Source organism: Schistocerca gregaria, chromosome 3, assembly GCF_023897955.1.
Source record: "Schistocerca gregaria isolate iqSchGreg1 chromosome 3, iqSchGreg1.2, whole genome shotgun sequence".
Classification (NCBI taxonomy): Eukaryota; Metazoa; Arthropoda; class Insecta; order Orthoptera; family Acrididae; genus Schistocerca; species Schistocerca gregaria.
Genome location: NC_064922.1, coordinates 490640896 through 490659935, shown reverse-complemented (window position 1 = coordinate 490659935; position 19040 = coordinate 490640896). Strand labels below are relative to the sequence as shown.

Genomic DNA, 19040 nt, shown 5'->3' with positions numbered 1-19040 from the left:
TGTGAAACGTCAACCATGATCTGCAACAAATGATGATGTCCCAGTAGGTGTTTTAGCTGCTGTCGCGGCTAAACCGTACATCAGTAGCAGACAAATTGCGAAAGAATCGGGAATCTCATAAACGTCGGTGTTGAGAATGCTACATCAACATCGATTGCACCCCTACCATATTTCTATGCACCAGGAACTGGATCGCGACGACTTTGAACGTCGTGTACAGTTGTGCCACTGGGCACAAGAGAAATTACGGGAAAATGACAGATTTTTTGCACACGTTGTATTTAGCGACGAAGCGTCATTCACCAACAGCGGTAACGTAAATCGGCATAGTATGCACTATTGGGCAACTGAAAATCCACGATGGCTACTACAAGTGCAACATCAGCGACCTCGGCGGGTTAATGTATGGTGCGGCATTATGGGAGGAAGGGTAATTGGTCTCCATTTTATCGATGACAATCTAAATGGTGCAATGTATGCTGATTTCCTACGTAATGTTCTACCGGTGTTACTACAAGATGTTTCACCGCACGACAGAATGGCGACGTACTTCCAACATGACGGATGTGCTCCACATAGCTCACGTGCGGTTGAAGCGGTATTGAATAGCATATTTCATGACAGGTGGTTTGGATACCATGATCCGCACGTTCACCGGATCTGACCTCCCCGGATTTCTTTCTGTGGGGAAAGTTGAAGGATATTTGCTATCGTGATCCACTGACAGCGCTTGACAACATGCGTCAGCACATTGTCAATGCATTTTCAATGCATGTGCGAACATTACGGAAGGCGAACTACTCGCTGTTGAGACGAATTTCGATACACGTATTGCCAAATGCATTGAGGTTGAAGGTCATCATTTTGAGCATCTATTGCATTAATGTGGTATTTTACAGGTAATCACGCTGTAACAGGTAACCCCAAAGCCAATAATCGCCGGTACTGAGGTCTGGGGACCTGGGAGGCCAAGCATGACGAAAGTGGCCGCTGAGCACACGATCATCACCAGACGACGCGCGCAAAAGATCTTTCACGCGCCTAGCAATATGGGGTGGAGCGCCATCCTGCATGAACATCGTACGTTCCAGCAAGTGTTTATGAGCCAGGCTAGGGATGATGCGATTCTGTAACATGTCGGCGTACCTCTCACCGGTCACGGTAGCAGTTACAAAACCATAATCACGCATTTCCTCGAAGGAAAAACGCCCGATAACGGTAGAGGTGGTAAATCCAACCCATACCGTGGCTTTCTCGTCTTGCAATGGAGTTTCCACGAGAGTTCTAGGATTTTCGGTAGCCCAAATTCTGCAGTTGTGGGCGTTGACAGACCCTCTGAGCGTGAAATGAGCTTCGTCGGCCCACAACACGTTACTCAACCAGTAGTCATCTTCCGCCATCTTTTGAAACGCCCACAACGCAAATGCCGTCCGCTTCACTAAATCGCCAGGTAACAGTTCATGATGCCGATGGATTTTGTACGGATAGTATCGGGGGGTACGCCTCAGTGCCAACCAAACAGTAGCGTATGGAATGTCGGTGCGACGTGCGACTGCACGAGCGCTGACTTTCCCGTGCATGAACGAACCCGCTACAGTCTCCATATCTTCCTGAACTGTCTCAGCAGCGTTACGTCTTTTGCTTGGTCGGCCACTACGGGGTCTATCGTCTAAACAACCCGTGGCTTCGAACTTCGAAATCATTCTCGCCACAGCTGCATTTGTCAACGGACCTTTACCCGTTCGAATCCCCTTCCTATGGCGATAGGATCGTAACGCTGACCTAGAACATTCCCCATTCTGGTAACACAGCTTGACGCAAAGCGCCTCTTCAGGTAACGTCAACATGCTGCGACTGCTGGCACATCTCTCTCTCTCTCTCTTTTTTTTATTGTGATTTCATTCCCCTGTCCCATACGGGCAGGTTTCTCTCTCTCATTACAGCTCTTTTTATACACGATTGTCATGCACAGTCACTGATGTTTTGCTGTCCAGCGCCATCTGTCGGACGTTTTGTGAACTTTGTTTTCTTTGGTTCTAATAACACCCCATGTTATTCCAAGCATGTGTCTCAATTTTTACCTCCCTATCTACATTATTCCGTGGTTTATTAAGTTTTCAAATTTATTCTGACTTTTGAACACCAGGTACTATCATAACTGACGATGTTGTAGCGTCAAAACAGGAATACACAGTGGTCATGTGACGTAAATGTACTTGTGATGTGAATGTATACCAATAGCCTCTGAACGGCGTGCTCCGAAACACTCGTGCCTGCACCACATTATACTCTATTGTCAGATCTGCCACTGATCGCTGCCTATTGTGGATTACACAGTGGGGGGATCTGTGCGTTTTATGATGAGATGTGGTCGTCCAATGCCATAAGGCCTACTCGTCATTTCACCATCCTTCAACGAGTTTCGGAGACTCTAATTTCCAGCCGCAGCACCACAACACTGTGCCTTTCGTCAAAACTGCATATTTCAGTGTTTTTCCGCATTTTTGGCTCGTATCTTTGCTATAATCTATCTTCCACTTATATTCTTTTCTTACTGCGTCACGAGCCCGCAAAACCGCCATGAGGCATTCAACCTCGCGTTGGGCAGTGGTCGTAATGTTTTGGCTCATCAGCACATACCGACCAATTTCGACTTTTCTCATCATCAGGTGGTCCGGAAGGAATCGTTCTGCAAAAGATTTATATGAAGTTTACAAATTAGAGCAAAAAAATTAGAATGTACAATTGCTTACGTGTAGCAGTAACAATATGAAGTTATCTTGTATGGCTTCATGGTACTTAGCAACATACAGTTGTATGAATCGGTCCATTCTTCTGAACTGACGATGACAAAATGTCCGAACCGCAATAATGATACATAAAGAATACAGAGTTTTCAGAGTTTTGGTTCAGCCTAAGCGGAATTACATCTTCCAGTAAGGTTTACTGTAACTTTAAAATTTTCTGTGCCAGACCTGTGTCGAGACTTTTGTCCGCCGTCATCTCCATCGATTTGAAGTTGCGTTTTGATGCTTGCAGTATGTAATGGAACATTTTATTGCACCTCGGCTAGCGTGTTTTACGGACAAAGTATGTTTCATTAGGCTATGTGTTTACCGAAACGTAACTTTTAGCTGGTACAGCTGAGTATGGACATCAGACAGATATAAGCCCCAAATAACAAATTATAAAATTCAAATAAACTCTAGTTTATAATAGACGTCGACATTTTATTAGCAGTGAAAGTCACGCAAGTTCATACGTGGTGCCCTGCTCCGTATGTATGCAAAGAGTATGAAGTGAAATTGTGATTTTCAGGGTATGCTTCTTCAGCAAAAAACCAGTGTAGGACATGAGCTTACGTAAAGGAATAATCAACTATATGTAACTGCTGAGTTCGTTCAGCAACCAAGGCAGAATCCAAGCAGGAAGTATTTCGTGTTATTTTTCTATGAAAAGCGGAGCATTCGACCATGACCAGCACTGTCTTCGTCGGAATATCACCTATCAGAAGAAGTAAAGGAATCACGTAAATGTGTTGTTGACCGCTGTGACCAAAGGTCAAATTGACGCCGGCGATGCAATGTCAGTCACAACAGCTTTGCTGCTACCATGAGAAGTAATATCTAACACTCCCCTGCCCTCGACACCGTGAGAAGGGACAGACTCTTTATTTTTATTATTTTACTACTTCTCATTGTCTAGTTGTAGCAAACTGATCGAGTGACGAACCATGATTTTTAGCCAACTACCAGGTGATCAGGTACTCAATGCTATGGATTCCCAGTATGGAGTATTTGAACGAAAATTTCCAGTTAAGCCATTTTGTCTTACAACCAATGAAGATCTTCGAGAGCACAGGTCCGAACCGGGTGATGGAAACTACTTTTAGTTTCATTCTGGGACGATTTGTCCCAGAAATTATTTTCAAAGCTTAATGCTGCATAATTTCTTTTTAATGCTTTTCGTACCCAACCACAAGAGGTGGGGTGGCTTTTTCGAGTAATGGAGTATGGAAACTTACTGATTTTTGAAAGTAACAACCACGGTTTTAATGGGATAAAAGAAGGGAAACCCCGCGAACAGATGTTAGAGCTCGTTTTCCACTTCTTTTCATAATCACATGAATAAACGGGAAATACACAGAAAAAAAATGTAGCAGCATTACATCGAAAGCTTTCTTACATGAAATGTTCAAAAAATACTCCAGGTTGCGTTAACTTAGAATGTATACCTGGTAGTTAAGTTATAATTCGTAGGCTCAGAGCCAGTGTTCTTTGTTCCAGGTGAATGAAGGTAATACTGACATGTGACTCACTTCAATGCTTGTGTTGACATGCGACGAAACATGCTCTTCGTGCACGATGGAGCTCCTCCTCATTTCAATTAGAATATTCGTAGGTTTCTAAATAACAGATTCTGTGAGAGATACAGCGGTAGACATCGAAAAATTCCTTGGTCTCCTCACTCTCTGGCCTCTCCGGACCTAAAGGCCCAATACTTTTAATCTGCGAGGGCTTTTCAAAGCTCTTCCCTACGGAAATCCGTTATAAGAACCTAAATATACAGAGTCTTAATGCCCGTACATGATTTTGTACATTACATTTAGGATAGTATTTCGTATTGTACTGGTACCTTCTTTTCTCGTGTATTTCCCCTTATTACTGTGATTATGAGCAGAAGCAGAAAATGAGTCCTGACATGGAAATAAATCGTTTCTGGACCAATGTCCACATAACTTATTTTCTTCCTGTACATGGGAGGAATACTTTTTATTGCTAGCCTCGCTTTCTGTGTTGTGATGGAAACAATGACGCTACGGGTGACATTTCATCTCTGGTGTCAATTTAATCTCTATGCACTACCGCATGAGTTACACTTGTGTAATCCCTTCTTCAACAGTCTGTTGCTTTCCTGACAAAGACAACGGTGGTTATAGCCGAGAGCTCGAGTAGTTACCTCGGCAAAACAGAGACTGCTTCACACTCACAAATAATTTTTCTTAGAAATCCCATAAATGTCAGACGTTTCTGCATAGTATCCACGGTGGGGGCGGTGGGCGAATCGTGCCAACGCCGAGAGCGGCAGGGTTTTGGTGGTGACAAATCTTAAATTTTAATATGGTTCCAAATAGATGAGCTAAACAAGACAATGAAAGTTTTACGTAGACGAAGAAATGTCAGATTAATTTGGCAAAGCAAATCATTCATAAATTGTTGTGTCTTACTGAAAATTATCTACAAAACGTAGATGAAAAATGAAGCACTGGAATGGCCTCTTTGGGTGCAACTTTCAAAATAGCAAACCTTGCTCGTGGTAGTCTTGTCAATTCAATTTCCATTATGCGCCTATGCAACACTTTAAATGTACGTGTGTCAGCTAGGAAGCCCCTACAGAAGCGAGAGGAAAAAAAAAGAAAAGATTCCGTCTACAGGCCACAAGTGGCCCATCGGGACCATCCGACGGCAGTGTCATTCTCAGAGGAGGATGCGGACAGGAGGGGCGTGTGGTCAGCACACCGCTCTCCCGGTCGTTATGATGGTATTCTTGACCGAAGCCACTACTATTCGGTCGAGTAGCTCCTCAATTGGCATTACGAGGCTTAGTGCACCCAGAAATATGGCAACAGCGCCTGGCGGCCAAAAAAAAGAAAGGTTCAAATGGTTCTGAGCACTATGGGACTTAACATCTATGGTCATCAGTCCCCTAGAACTTAGAACTACTTAAACCTAACTACCCTAAGGACATCACACACATCCATGCCCGAGGCAGCAAAATTTCTGGAGCCGGCCCTGAAAATATCTTCCACGTTTGGAGTACACAAAAACTCGTATTTGAATATCGTAAAGGGATGTGTAATTGATTGGTAGAGTAGGCTGTCACGAAGCGTGAATGTGTGCGCACGCCACTTACGTCCCCGTGGTGGACCTCGTGCAAGGTGAGCGTCTTGGAGGAGCCGCCGCTGCTGCTCATGACGTCGCCGTTGCTGTTGGCGTACTCGCGGCTGTTGCGGTGATGGTTCATGAGCATCGCGTTGCCGATGCGCGAGTGCAGCTGCTTCTCCTGGCGGTTGGCCTCACGGAAGATGGCCAGGTACGTGAAGATCATGATGGTGCACGGGATCCAGAAGGAGATCAGCGACGAGACGACCACGTACCACTTGTTCACTTTGAACTCGCAGAGGTCGGGGTTCTCCTCGCGGAACCTCTGGTTTTCGAACGTCGTGTACCAGCCCATGAAAATGGGAAGAAAGGATATGATAGCCGGGGACAACCAAGTGCCGACCAGCATGAAAGCGACGACGCGCTTCGTCATGTTGATGGGGTACTTGAGCGGCTTCACGATGGCCCAGTAGCGATCGACGCTGATACAGCACAGGTGAAGGATGGACGCCGTGGAGAAGTAGACGTCCAGCGAGTTCCACACGTCACACATGAAGAAGCCGAACAGCCAGCGCTCGTTGATCTGCACGCTCATGTTGAACGGCATGACGACCATGGCGACGAGCAGGTCGGCGAACGCGAGCGACACGACGAAGTAGTTGGTGATGATGCGCAGTTTGCGGTGCCTCATGACGCTCACGATGACCAGGAGGTTTCCGAGGATGGCGGCGACTATGATGCACGCCATGGCGGTGCCCTTGAGCGCCAGGATGAGTACTGACGACCAGTGCTGCTCTGGTGCTTCGTAGGCGGCCAAGACGCCCGTGGCGTTGCCGTCGGAGACGGCTGCGGCGGCGCCGCCCGTCACGTTGGGGCTGAGCGGCGCGGGCGCCGTCAGGTTCTCGACGGGCGTCGGCAGGGTGACCGTCAGAGACGCCACGGCCGACGCCGCCGCCGCCACGCTGCTGTAGTCCATCGCCGAAGACGTCGGCGAGACAGCCGCCGTCTGCTCGGATGGGGGTGTGGGACGGCGCCGCCTGTTAGCGACGGCTGCCTTCACTCGTCTGCATCGACACTTTATTCCTGCAATCATAAAGCACATGAAAACTGTCAGTGTTTTACATGCAAGTGTATGGAGCACGAAAAATATGACAAACAATAATAAAAGTTGTGCGGTTTCTGCATTTCACAAAATTGTAATAAACGTCTGCATACAATGGTGGTTCATGAGCACAGAGTTGCCGATGCGCGAGTGCAGCTGCTTCTCCTGTGGGTTGGCCTCGCGGAAGATGGCCAGCAACATTCGAAATATTGTTTCTAATGCACTACTGTTGTTCTCTATACGCTACCTAATTCGACGTATCCAGACACCTGTTAGCGGACACGAACATGCTGTGTCTCCATCCTTCGCCTTTATAAACGGCTTAGATATCTGTGGACGATTGGAAGTCCATTTTCCCTCGAAGGCGGGAACCAAAGAAGGTAATGAAGCTGGGCGCTGGGGTCTGGAGCCACGTCACCATTCTGATTCAACCCAAAAATTTTCAATTGGTTTCAGGCAAGGGATCTGGGTAGTCCACTCTAATTCAGGAATAATATTGGATTGGATAGTTTGGGGGAAGAGACCAAACAGCGAGTTCATCGGTCTCATCGCATTAGGGAAGGAAGTCGGCCGTGCCCTTTCAAAGGGACCTTCCCAGCATTTGCCTGGAGCGATTTAGGGAAATCACGGAAAACTTAAATCAAGATGGCCGGACGCGGGATTGAACCGTCGTCCTCCCGAACGCTAGTCCAGTGTGCTACCACTGCGCCACCTCGCTTGGTGGAATATTATTGCCCACTAATATTTCCTCATACATGCTGCCTTACGACAGAATATACTTGTATCATTCCCGAACTGTTCCTCTACTGTATAAGGTGCACATAGCTGTAAAATCTGTTCATATCCTTCCGAATTTAGCGTCTTATTAAGCGCAATAAATGTACCACACCGCATCTCGAAAAGCACTCCCATATAGTAATACTAACTCCTCTACAACTCACTGTTGTCACTTCATAAGATGGCAACTAACTTTCTCCAGGCATTTTCAAAATCCAGACCCTTCCAGCGGACTGCCTCAGTATCTAGCATGACAAGTTTATTTATCGTCTTCTAATTCTAATTTTGTATACGTTTTTCCTTTCCAGTCATCCACTGCCCAGTAGCGTCGCTCTTTGTGTCACTTCATAGTCACTGAACACTAAGTACAGAAATTTGGCTGATGAAGAGGTATTCGACCACGGTGCTTCTTTCTTTTTAACTCCCTTGGCACAGTCATTGTGCTAGCTGAACTGTTGGTAGCATGTTGAAAATCACGACTGGTTCCTTTCGCACATTTCTTGTGGCTGCTGGCAGCCACCGTCGTGAGGCTCGGCGATCCCTGTTCGTCATTACATGAGGTCTGTTCGGTTTCGTTGTAGCTGTGGTTGTTCCTTCGCTTTTCTCCTTCAATCACATCATCAGCACTCGAGTTGGCCACCTTATTATGGTTTGATACATTCCTGATGAATTTGTTAGGTGTCAACGAATGTCTAATCCGCCTTCGAAGTCAGTGAGCTCTCGTGACCGAACGGTTCTGATATTACTGCTTCTCTGCCGACAACACAGTGTACTCTTCGCCTCCTTTTACTCTGGCAGGTCTGCCTTCCGTGGTATCCAGTGGTCAATTCCGCGTGACATAGGGCTGCGTGGATACTTTTCATCAGATTATGGATTGGTCATACACTTGCACACATGCAGTTACCTATGCACTAAAATGGTCTCACACTGAAGCAAGTGATGGCTAAGAGACGTATGTGTGCTTATTTGTATACAACATGAATCATTATTAACAGAAACTAAAAAATTTCATGAAACTGAGGTTCGTAAACGAAATGTTCGCAAGACAATTTTGAATGTGTGGTTACTACTAGTCACTTACTACAGTATGAAATATTACGTTAATTAGTGTATGTATTTTGAAATGGGACCTTTGCTACTATTTCAGAAAAATTTGGCTTGAATTTTTTCCGTTTCCCTTGGTTGGAAAGTGTACTACGTGCGTGATAGGGAATCGCCACATTCTGCCGCTGATGTAAGATAACTTGCAATGCGCCAACAGGCTAAAGTTCCTTAGCCTCCAGGATCACTTGACCACTTTCTGCCTTGGGTCGTCTCAAAAGTGAAGTCTGGTTGATACAGTCAAAGAACTCGAGTAATGAACTAACTCAGAACTCACTAAAGAGACGAGTACAGTATTCAACATACATGCCACGACTATACATGAAACACTTCTACTAACAGACAAAGCTAACAGAAAAAGTTCACAATAGTATGTAACGTCCTAATGTAAAATTTTGTTTCTTGTTATGGTAGGGTATGGTTGAAATTTGAGGCCGATTACATGGCGAGTTAAACAGACAAATGTCTACTAACAGGCGCAATAATTTATTAATTTTTATAGTTATAGATATACATAGAATCTCTCAGGGGGAATTGTCAGTATTCAGGCATATGACAGGAACAACCATTCGAACCAAAAAAGGGTCTAAACACGAGCTCTAAAATGTGTATGTTACAATAGATGAGCACTACCTCGTCATCGATAGAATGACACAAGCTTCTTCTACTGCAAGCTCTTTGTTTTACATATTTTGGGTAAAGATGTTGTGGACAGAAACGAAATTGCAAATATATGCACAAACACCTGACAAAATGCGGTGACGCTACATTCGTAGACCTGTGGCTCAAATCTGGAGATTCAATAACTTTTATAGAGACGACGTACTCAAATTGACGGCATAATTTCGATTTTTCACCAAAAAGCCTGCGCAACTGTACTTCTACATTCCATATAGCTAAGGCTGAAAGCGCTGGCCGAGGTGGCAGAATGGTTTAAAGATTAGCCTCATATTCGGGAGGGATGAGGCTCCAATGCCCACCTTGCCAATTTGTGTTCTAAGTGGTTTTCCTAAACCACTTGAGATGAATGCTGGGATGGTTCATTTTAAAAATCTACCGCTGCTTTCCTGCCTTACCGTCCACTCTGTGAGTAATGTACTCTTGAGCGACGGGGCTTTAGAACATAATCTTCTTATTACAGTTTATTTTTCAGTGTGAGACACTCATTCTGCACATTCCCTTAAATATTCATTAGTAAGAAAAGGTAAAGAGAAACATTTTTCGTGATCCATCTGTATCAACTTCGCAAAATATATGCACGACTTCACAGACCAGCAAGTCTGTTTTGTTTACTGCGGGAATTTGCAGTCTCCAAAACACTCGTTTAATCAGTGCTGTACTGCACGAATTCTTAAGAAATAAACATTTACTGTCAAGCATTGTACTCTACCGCGATGCGATGTTAGGACGTAATTTGGTAACTCAGTTGAGGCAGTTAGGAATTTTTGTAGGTCCATCGTAATCTGAGTAAACTGAATTATTTTTATAGAGCTGGTAATTACACGTTAACTAAATCACAGTCTTAGTTAACATCTTACTGACAAAATAGTCGGTTGTCGCAGTTATACCATCTAACTGGCACACGACCAACACTGCAAGTGATACGGGGCGCGCTGTGTATATCACAAGAGAGCTCATAAGAAAATTTAGTCAGTCCTTGTTTCTTCTGTACAGTGCTGGGGTTTTAACTGATATGTTTTCTTCTACTGAAATTACTTCAGGAAAACCTGTGTTAAATTTTGCAACTCCCCACCCCCTCTCCATCTCTAATCTGCTGCTTCTCACATTGTTACTAACGAAATTTAAACCTAAGATCGATCGTAATATGTCCCGTCTCCACGTAACTTACATCATAAGTGTCTTTAATTTTTACCTGGATATTCTTTTTGCAGCTTACTTGCGTAAGTTCTGAAAATTTATTGGAACTAGATGAATATTTAATAGAAATAAATCTCTGACCCGTTCAACTTATTTTCTAAGTAAATGAACCCCATTATCTATGCAACGCATACGATACCCATATATACCCTAAAACGTACGTACGTGCGTACGTCTCTGCAGCAAAACAGCACTCTCCAGAATGCTGTATTGTTAAAAGTGTATGCAGTCTTCGTAAAGGAGTGAGGTATACAGTGACTATTTATAAAATTGTGTCGTCATGTTTGATGGTTCATAGTTTAAAGGGATGTTCTGTAAGGAATTCTCCCGCGTAGTCAGGTCTTTCACGCACACCTACGAATTACGATAGGCGCTACGCAGCAGCTGTAGCCGACACTGCATGACAATACTTAATAAAACTTTGTTGTATTCATTACCTCGTCATGTGGAGGTGCCATCAGTTATATCGAAGTTTCTTTGTGATTTGATGTCACATACCGAATTTTAGCTCACTTACGGAGACGGTAAAGCGCTTAACAAAATGGACTCGCATTTCGGCCATCTAGATTTAGATTTTTTGGGTTTCCCCTAAATCATTTGAGGTAAATGACAGGATGGTTCTTCGAAAAAGGCGTTGTTGTCTTTCTTAACCATGCCTCGTCTCTATCTTATCATCGTCAGACCTTAAAACACTAACCTTCTTTCTTTTCGTCGTGCAGTTGTACAATGACATCACAACGGAGTGCTTCAGATTTGAGACTGCGTGAAACAGACAGAACTAAATAATTCCTATGGTGCTCAACTTCATTCACAGCTAAAGATACAAACATTCATATTTTAAGAAATGCCCCCAAAACATTCTGAGTAGATATCTGACTTACCAATCATATTAAACTCAATTCCTTTTTTTCAGGGGTGATAAACATCCTAAAATCATTGTTTTACATCGACACAATCTAATTAAAATTATCATATGGGAAATCCAACTGACACTGAGTTTTTGTACTAACCAGATCGAAGTATGTTGCGCTGCAGAGAAAGTCAACCACAACATACACTTCCGCTGTTGCAGCAAGGAAAAGGAAAAGTGATAGGACCACTAGAGTTTCCTTACATAAAAGTATCTTTGTGATTTTTGGTGCAACCCTTTCTCCCAAGTAATACAATCAAGTGATCCGACAAAAGAAAACGTTGCACAAATACGCTGTCTAACCTTAGATGACTGGCAACTGTCTCGGACTCAGCCATATCTTATATACAAACACTTAATAGAAAATACAGTATTTATGGATGGTCTTTGTAGAAAGCGTAAAGTGGTTCAATGTGGATTAAACTCAACTGGGCAACACGCATTGTCTCGTGACGTGTCGTCATCGTGTACTGGATGTTTGGTTAACACGTTAAACGACGGAGAGGCTAAGTGAGTAATCAAGTGAAAGGAAAGAGAAATTCCTTTCGATGTCTCCCACTGGCTGTTCACAGCACGTCCTTAAAAGGAAGCGCTGGTTACTCGTCTCTGATAGGCAATAAGTGGGGAACACAGACAGTAGTTTAGCTGAACACCAGGTTCGTAGAGTGACTTCAATTTGGGAGTTGAGTATTTCAGTTCAGCCTTCGCATTTGAGATTAGAAGTTCGTTTTTAGAAGTTCTGTTTGGTTGACATGTACGTAGTGTGGCAGCGCGTTTTTAGTTCATGTCTGCTTTCTGGTTTGTGATTAAGATGAAATGTTGCAGCTCACATTGCACCATGGTAATAGATTATTATGTTACCCATAAAAATTACTAAATGATCCAGCAAATTTAGAAAATCATCATCACAATCACGTTGGATGTACTGAACGACGACCATGCAAGATATTTTAAGATTGGGACACAAGTGCACTTAAGAAAAAAGAAATAAAAAGGAAAAAAAAAAGAATGCCGATGTACCATGAAGGAATTTTTCGTATAGGACGGAAATAGGTACAGTAATGTAAATACAGGGACAAATGATTACAATTTAAGAAAACAATGGAAATGAGCTTATGGCATCGTTGGCCGAGAGGCACCGTCCGAGGACGTTCGGCCGCCAAGTGCAAGTCTTATTTCAGCCGACGCAAACATTGGACGACTTGCGCGCCAATGATGGGGATGAAATGATGATGAGGACAACACTAGTCCGGAATCGACACCGCGCTGGGCTGGAGGCAATCACGTTACCACCCAGCTAACCAGGCGTACAATTTAAGGAAAAGTCGATGGTTTAACCAAACTAAGCATGTCACTATCGCGACTGTACACCTCTGCCCCTCATGCAAGCAGTTACTGGCTTGAAATTTATTGACAGAGTTGTTGGATGTTCTCCTGAGGGATATCGCGCACAAATTCTGTCCGACTGACGAGTTGATCATTTAAATCCAAAGCTGGCTGGAGTTCCCAGCCCACAAAGCTGCAAACGTTCCCAACTGTCGGCCCGTATGGTGGGTGACAGTTAGGTTGGTATTCCACAGCTGTCCGGGGCGATCCAGATTCATCTTCGCTGGTCATTGGGGCTCAGTTCGGCACTGAAGACAATTACACTCCAATCAATGAGAAGCCAAGCAAAAAACGTGTCTGGAGACGTCCCGCCCCGACCAGTCTGTGTGAAACTTTCTGGCAGATTAAAACTGTGTGCCGGACCGAGACTCGAACTCGGGACGTTTGACTCTCGCGGGCAAGTGCTGTACCATCTGAGCTAACCAGCTCCAGGAAGAGCTTCTGTGAAGTTTGGAAAGTAGGAGACGCGGTACTGGCAGAATTGAAGCTGTGAGGACGGGTCGTGAGTCGTGCTTGGGTAACTCATTTGGTAGAGCACTTGCCCGTGAAAGGCAATGGTCCCGAGTTCGAGTCTCGGTCCGCCACACAGTTTTAAACTGCCAGAAAGTTTCATATAAGCACACACTCCACACACCAATCTGTCTGTCACCCGCCATATAGCCCGACAAGGAGTGCCTGGGGTGCCATTTATTTTCATGGAAGGACGGCTTTGGTTGTCACCCGCTACACTCTTATAACAGAGAGGTACGTATAAGACATTCTACGCCACGATCTGTTGCCCTTCATAGCACCCCATCAGTGGCTTACATTTCAGCAAGGTAATGCCCACCCGCAAAAGCGAGAGTTTCTGATGCTTGTGTTCGTGCTTTCCAAACCCTACCTTGGCCAGAAGGTCACTGGATCTCTCTCCACCTGAGAACCTTTGGAGCCTAACTCGCCAAATGGACAGAATTTGGGACTATGTCCCTCAGGAAAACATCCAACAACTCTATCAATAAATGACAAGTCAAAAACTGCTTTCACAATGGCCAAAAGTCGACCAGCGCGTTACTGAGTTGCTCAATTTTTGAAGCTCGTTCTCTTTGATAAATCTGGGATTGTAATCAATTATTTTTCTGTACATGCGCATCACATCTACCAATTTTCCTCTCATTGGGTTATTTCCTTCCTGATGCCTCTTTTTTTGTCTTAAAGTGTCCTACACGACGTAAGGTGGATTGACTGGACGGAATTACGAAAGTGTTCTGAAAAGTGATGCTTCCGATTAAAAAAACAACTCTTTAAATTTGTCTTAAGACACATTCTATTAATAGTCTACGTCTTTATCTTTATTTGTTAACATGCTTACAACCCTCTGCCGCTAGAGAGCTCGAGTTGTAGAATGTGACTTAGCGATGGGTAACGTAACTATGTCGGTGCTTGAGAAACAGCGAGCAGTAATTAAGTTTCGAATTCGAAGAAATCATTCATAGGCGGAGCACGCTCTACTCACATCAGCATGGCAATGCCACACCACACATGAGCGCTGCAACATTGGAGCGATCATCCTCCATAGAGTCCCGACTTTGATCCATCTGAATTTCATCTGTTTCCAGAATTTGAATGACACCTCCACTTTTATGATGATGAAAGGGTGCAAGCAAAGATCAAACATTCTACAGCGGCGGTATCAACAAACTGGTCTATCGCTGAAAGAAATGTGTTCCTCGCCGATGCGAGTATGTTTAGAAATACGTATGTAGTTATGAAGAATAAAGATGTAGACTGCTAATAACGTTTATTTTTTTTAAAAAAAGCTTTAAGTATTTTCAGACAAAATATTCGGAGGCATTACTTTGCAGGACGCTCTCGAATTGTGAAACGTGTATGGTATCTTCATCAGCAAGTGGCATGTGAACTTGGAGCTCCAACAACCAGTCCGAACATCACGTTTTCTAAGGAAACTTCAGGAGGATATGTTGCAACATGTTATTGAATAGTTGCATAATTACAGTCCCAATCTTTTATGGTTAAAATTGTGGGCAGCACCCTTTCATCCCATTTTTTTGCGTGAGAAACGTTTTCCGGCACGCTCTAACTTCAACGACCCTGTTTCTCGTTAAGCTGCGACACACGGCGCTTAAGTTAATCCCTTTGGACGAAGCTTGTTGTGAAACTTCTCTTTGTGCAAACGTTGAGCTATCCGGGCACTATACCCTGATAGACTGTGTCTCGGTGTTTTTGTATCAATATCCAGCCAGTAACTATAGTAGAGTACACCACACGCTTATCAGAAACCATTGTGTACTGATTTTTCAGAGTGACGCCATTACGGCGAGGTGGCAGACAGTTACCTGCTATGAAATTTAAACAGTTTTACGAGCCCACGCCGAACGCGTATCGCTTATTTAATGCCTCCTACCTTATTATATATTCACTGCTGACCGTTGCTTCGTCGTCGAGTACTACGAAGCTGTAGTCTGTCTACAAAAGAGGCTTGCCATTAAATTCTTGAACTCCAGAACTGAAACAATGCTTTTGTACATTAAAATCACTACACGTTGGAGACAGGCGTTGCTAGGGAAGTGCAACTGTAGAAAATGCAGCGGGAAGAGCGAGGGATTACCTGAAAAGAGTCGGAGTGGCCATAAGCAAGTCTACCAGACGGGAGAGCACAGGACAACAGAGATGTTACGACTTCTTCTGTTATTAGAGAAAAAATATAGCATAAGGCGTGCTACAAAAAGAATTATCCTCTGCCTCTCAACGTGCAGTGATTGCAGAGCATAAACAGATGAAGCATACACGGAGAGAAATGTTTGCCGATCTAATCCATTCTGTCACATCGAATTTTTGAAACCAAGCTCTGGATATCTTGTTTCTGTTTATCGATGCTGATAGAGTTCAAGTATAGTTGCGCCTAAACGTCTACCTGATTTATGCAAAGTTTTTTTCAGCAATTGCGTTTCTCGTATAGTTACAACGGACGATGTTAACTTCGCTCATGAAGGTCCTCAGCTTGGTTCCTCTTTTGGGGCGATGTACCTCATACGGTCGTAGAGATATCGCTGGAACTCAGAGACGAATCGTTGCCAAGAATTTGTAAGTACTTTATATTTTCTCAAACTTCATTCGTGTTGTAAGTATTTATTTCATGGAAAAAAATTATTTTATGATAAATAATGTGTAGGACTATTTATGGCCACGTAAAATTAAAAAAAAGGAAAAAATTCTTCTATATGTAGACAGCATTCTTTACAGCCCTCCCCCCCCTGAGAGTCATTTAGTAGGGCACTATAGACACGTTTTACTGGACGCTTCTAGTTTAGATATTGGTTTTCCGATATTGGTTTTCCTGGTGGTAGCTTAGTGTTTATAAATGTGTAACCCATTGTTATGAAAAACATCATATAGCAATCACAAGCAATATTAAAAAAATTAGAGGAAGGAGGTGTTAGTCCTCCAGTTAGTATTTTGTGGTACCAACATTTTATTGTGCAGAGTCATTTACTAAATAACAATTAATCATTAACGTAGTAAGTTATCATGGGTGTTTTTGCTTACAGGTATGGAACGTACAAGCGGAAACGGCAGCATGGAAGCGTTAATACACTCTGCTCATAAAGAAAACAGCTTATTCTCTTCATCGCCTTTCCCTAATTATTTAGTTCCTTTGGAATGATGAGACCCGTATTCATGTAGAACATGCCGGAAGATGACAACCGTATCAATTGCGTCTCCCTTTGTGATATACGAACCCCGTAATTGGAGCCTTGTGGCACAAGAAGTCTCTGAGAGAAGAGAATTTACCGAAATTTCCTGCCGAGATAACGACAAAGAAAGAAGAAGGAAACGGTTCCGCAGTCAGGGAGAGAAAATTTTGTGGAAGCAATCACAGACACAGCCGATGTCGGAAAACATTATCGTCTTCCGTTCAGTGGGTTCTGGAGCCTGTAATTTCTTTCCTCCCTTTTCCTGCGCTTTCGGCAGCGGGTTGAAACAGACAGAGAGAGAGAGAGAGAGAGAAAGGCGGCTGGCGTCAGAGGGCGGCCGTTCCCTTTGTGTAGGCGGCGACTGCAGCCCCGCCGTCTTTGTAATGAGCTTCCCTGCGGCTACTCACAGCAGCGACAGCGTCGGGGAAGTGGCCGACACGTGTGCGCGCGCTACCAGCGGCGGAGTTAGCGACCGGCGTAATCACGTTACGCGACAGGCTGCTAGTTAGGCTCCATTTGGCTGAACGCTGTGCCGCGGCTGCGTGCTGCGCCAAACAGGATGTTTCGACTGGCTAGTACTTGTCCAGTTCAGGCTGCATTTAGACCAATGGCATTAAGTTGTCCGGCTGGGACACTGGCAAAAATAACTCACAAGTTTGTTGACACATGGAACATTCAACATTAAGTATTAGCACTAGCAGTATTAACACTGGGGTAGAATTTGGTTCTTTCACTCCAGTCTACAGTCTGTCTACATCAATGATGCCCAACCTTTCTGAGATCACTACTCTTGAGCGTATTCAGGCGTTACCTAGTACCACTCTCCTCCCCCCACCCCCCCCACCCCCCCTCCACTGGACATTCACCACAACCATCATAATTAATCTTTAGAATGAACAATTTTTTTATCACCTTCATCTCTAAATTGACGTAAGATTAATCATATTCAGTTTTTGTAGCTGTCTTACTAAACAACGAACAAATGGTACACGTTTCCTTCACTACCCGCTTTCAGGACATGGGTCCCATCTTCAGGTGCTTACTAAAATGTGAATATGCAAAGGACGCATAACTAAGGTTAAAGTATGTTAAAATAGTGCTAGGGATGCACCATATAAACATATTTTAACCTGTTTTAACTTTAGCTGAGCATCCTTTTTGGACTCATTTTTTAATATGCATTTGAGGATGGGACATATGTCCTGAAACCGGGTAGTGCTTTAAAAATAAATAATCATTACAACAGTAACGGATTTTATCGTTGACAATGAATAATAGTTGTGGATGTCCTTTGAACAGAAACGTGTATCAAATGACACCTAACAATGACGTTGGGACTTATTGTGCATATTTTGAATCGCAAATTAGTGAGTGTTTCCGCTGATGTTAACTGTAAGAAAAGGTGCGTAGCGCATAAAGAAGTACCGAGATATAATCCCGCGATATTTAGCCAGGGCAGTGATCATCTGCACGTGTGTATGAATAATATTAAGCAGTTGTGCATACGTAAAGAGATTAGGGAATTATAGAAAAATAAGAATGATATAACCAGGAGAGTATACGTAATACGTCTTCTATTAGAGGCTGCGTTGCACCGAAAGACAAGATATGTTACCTGAAACCGGGTAGTGCTCGTACTTTTTAGAAAGAAATAATTTTTACAGCATAACGGATTTTATTATTGTCGGTGACGAAGTCAATGCGACAGTTCAAATGGTTCAAATGGCTCTGAGTGCTATGGGACTTGACTTCTGAGGTCATCAGTCCCCTAGAACTTAGAACTACTTAAACCTAACTAACCTAAGGACATCACACACATCCATGCCCGAGGCAGGATTCGAACCTGCGACCGTAGCGGTCGCGCGGTTCCAGACAATGCGGCAGTTGATACTGTTTACTTCTAACGACATTTTTTTTCTACAGTATCATGACGCAGTTCTCGGTGCATCACAAGTGTTACATACAACTACTTCTCAGACAAGAAAGCGATCCACACTGAGGGTAGCTACTTGTAACAAAACATCAGTTCTCTCCCTATGAACACTTGGCTTCATCCACATCTTGTACCCCACTAAACTAATTAAAATGTGTGAGCAATAATTAGGCACACTGTGTGTGAATCACCTGATCGCTGGACTCCTTACTTCTGAACTAGGAGAAATTGAAAAGCTTTTCGCAGCCAATGCTTTGTGTCTCACCAGTGATGCTAATAATACTCATAATAATAACACTGGGTAGGACGAATAAGCAATGTATATGTCTCAATTTTACTGTTATATATGTTGGTACAAAGCACAAAGTACATGAATAGG

The 19040-nt window shown here is 43.7% G+C and overlaps 1 protein-coding gene across 2 annotated transcripts in view; it reads right to left on the bottom strand.

Moving 5' to 3' along the window:
• The window catches only part of LOC126354447 (octopamine receptor beta-2R), a 698957-nt gene that overhangs the window by 23187 nt on the left and 656730 nt on the right, over positions 1-19040 (bottom strand). For both annotated transcript variants that reach the window (XM_050004135.1, XM_050004136.1), the window contains one exon: positions 5914-6965. In XM_050004135.1, coding sequence (XP_049860092.1) covers positions 5914-6858 — 945 coding nt within the window. In that variant the 5' untranslated portion in view covers positions 6859-6965. The remainder of the gene's footprint in view (positions 1-5913; positions 6966-19040) is intronic.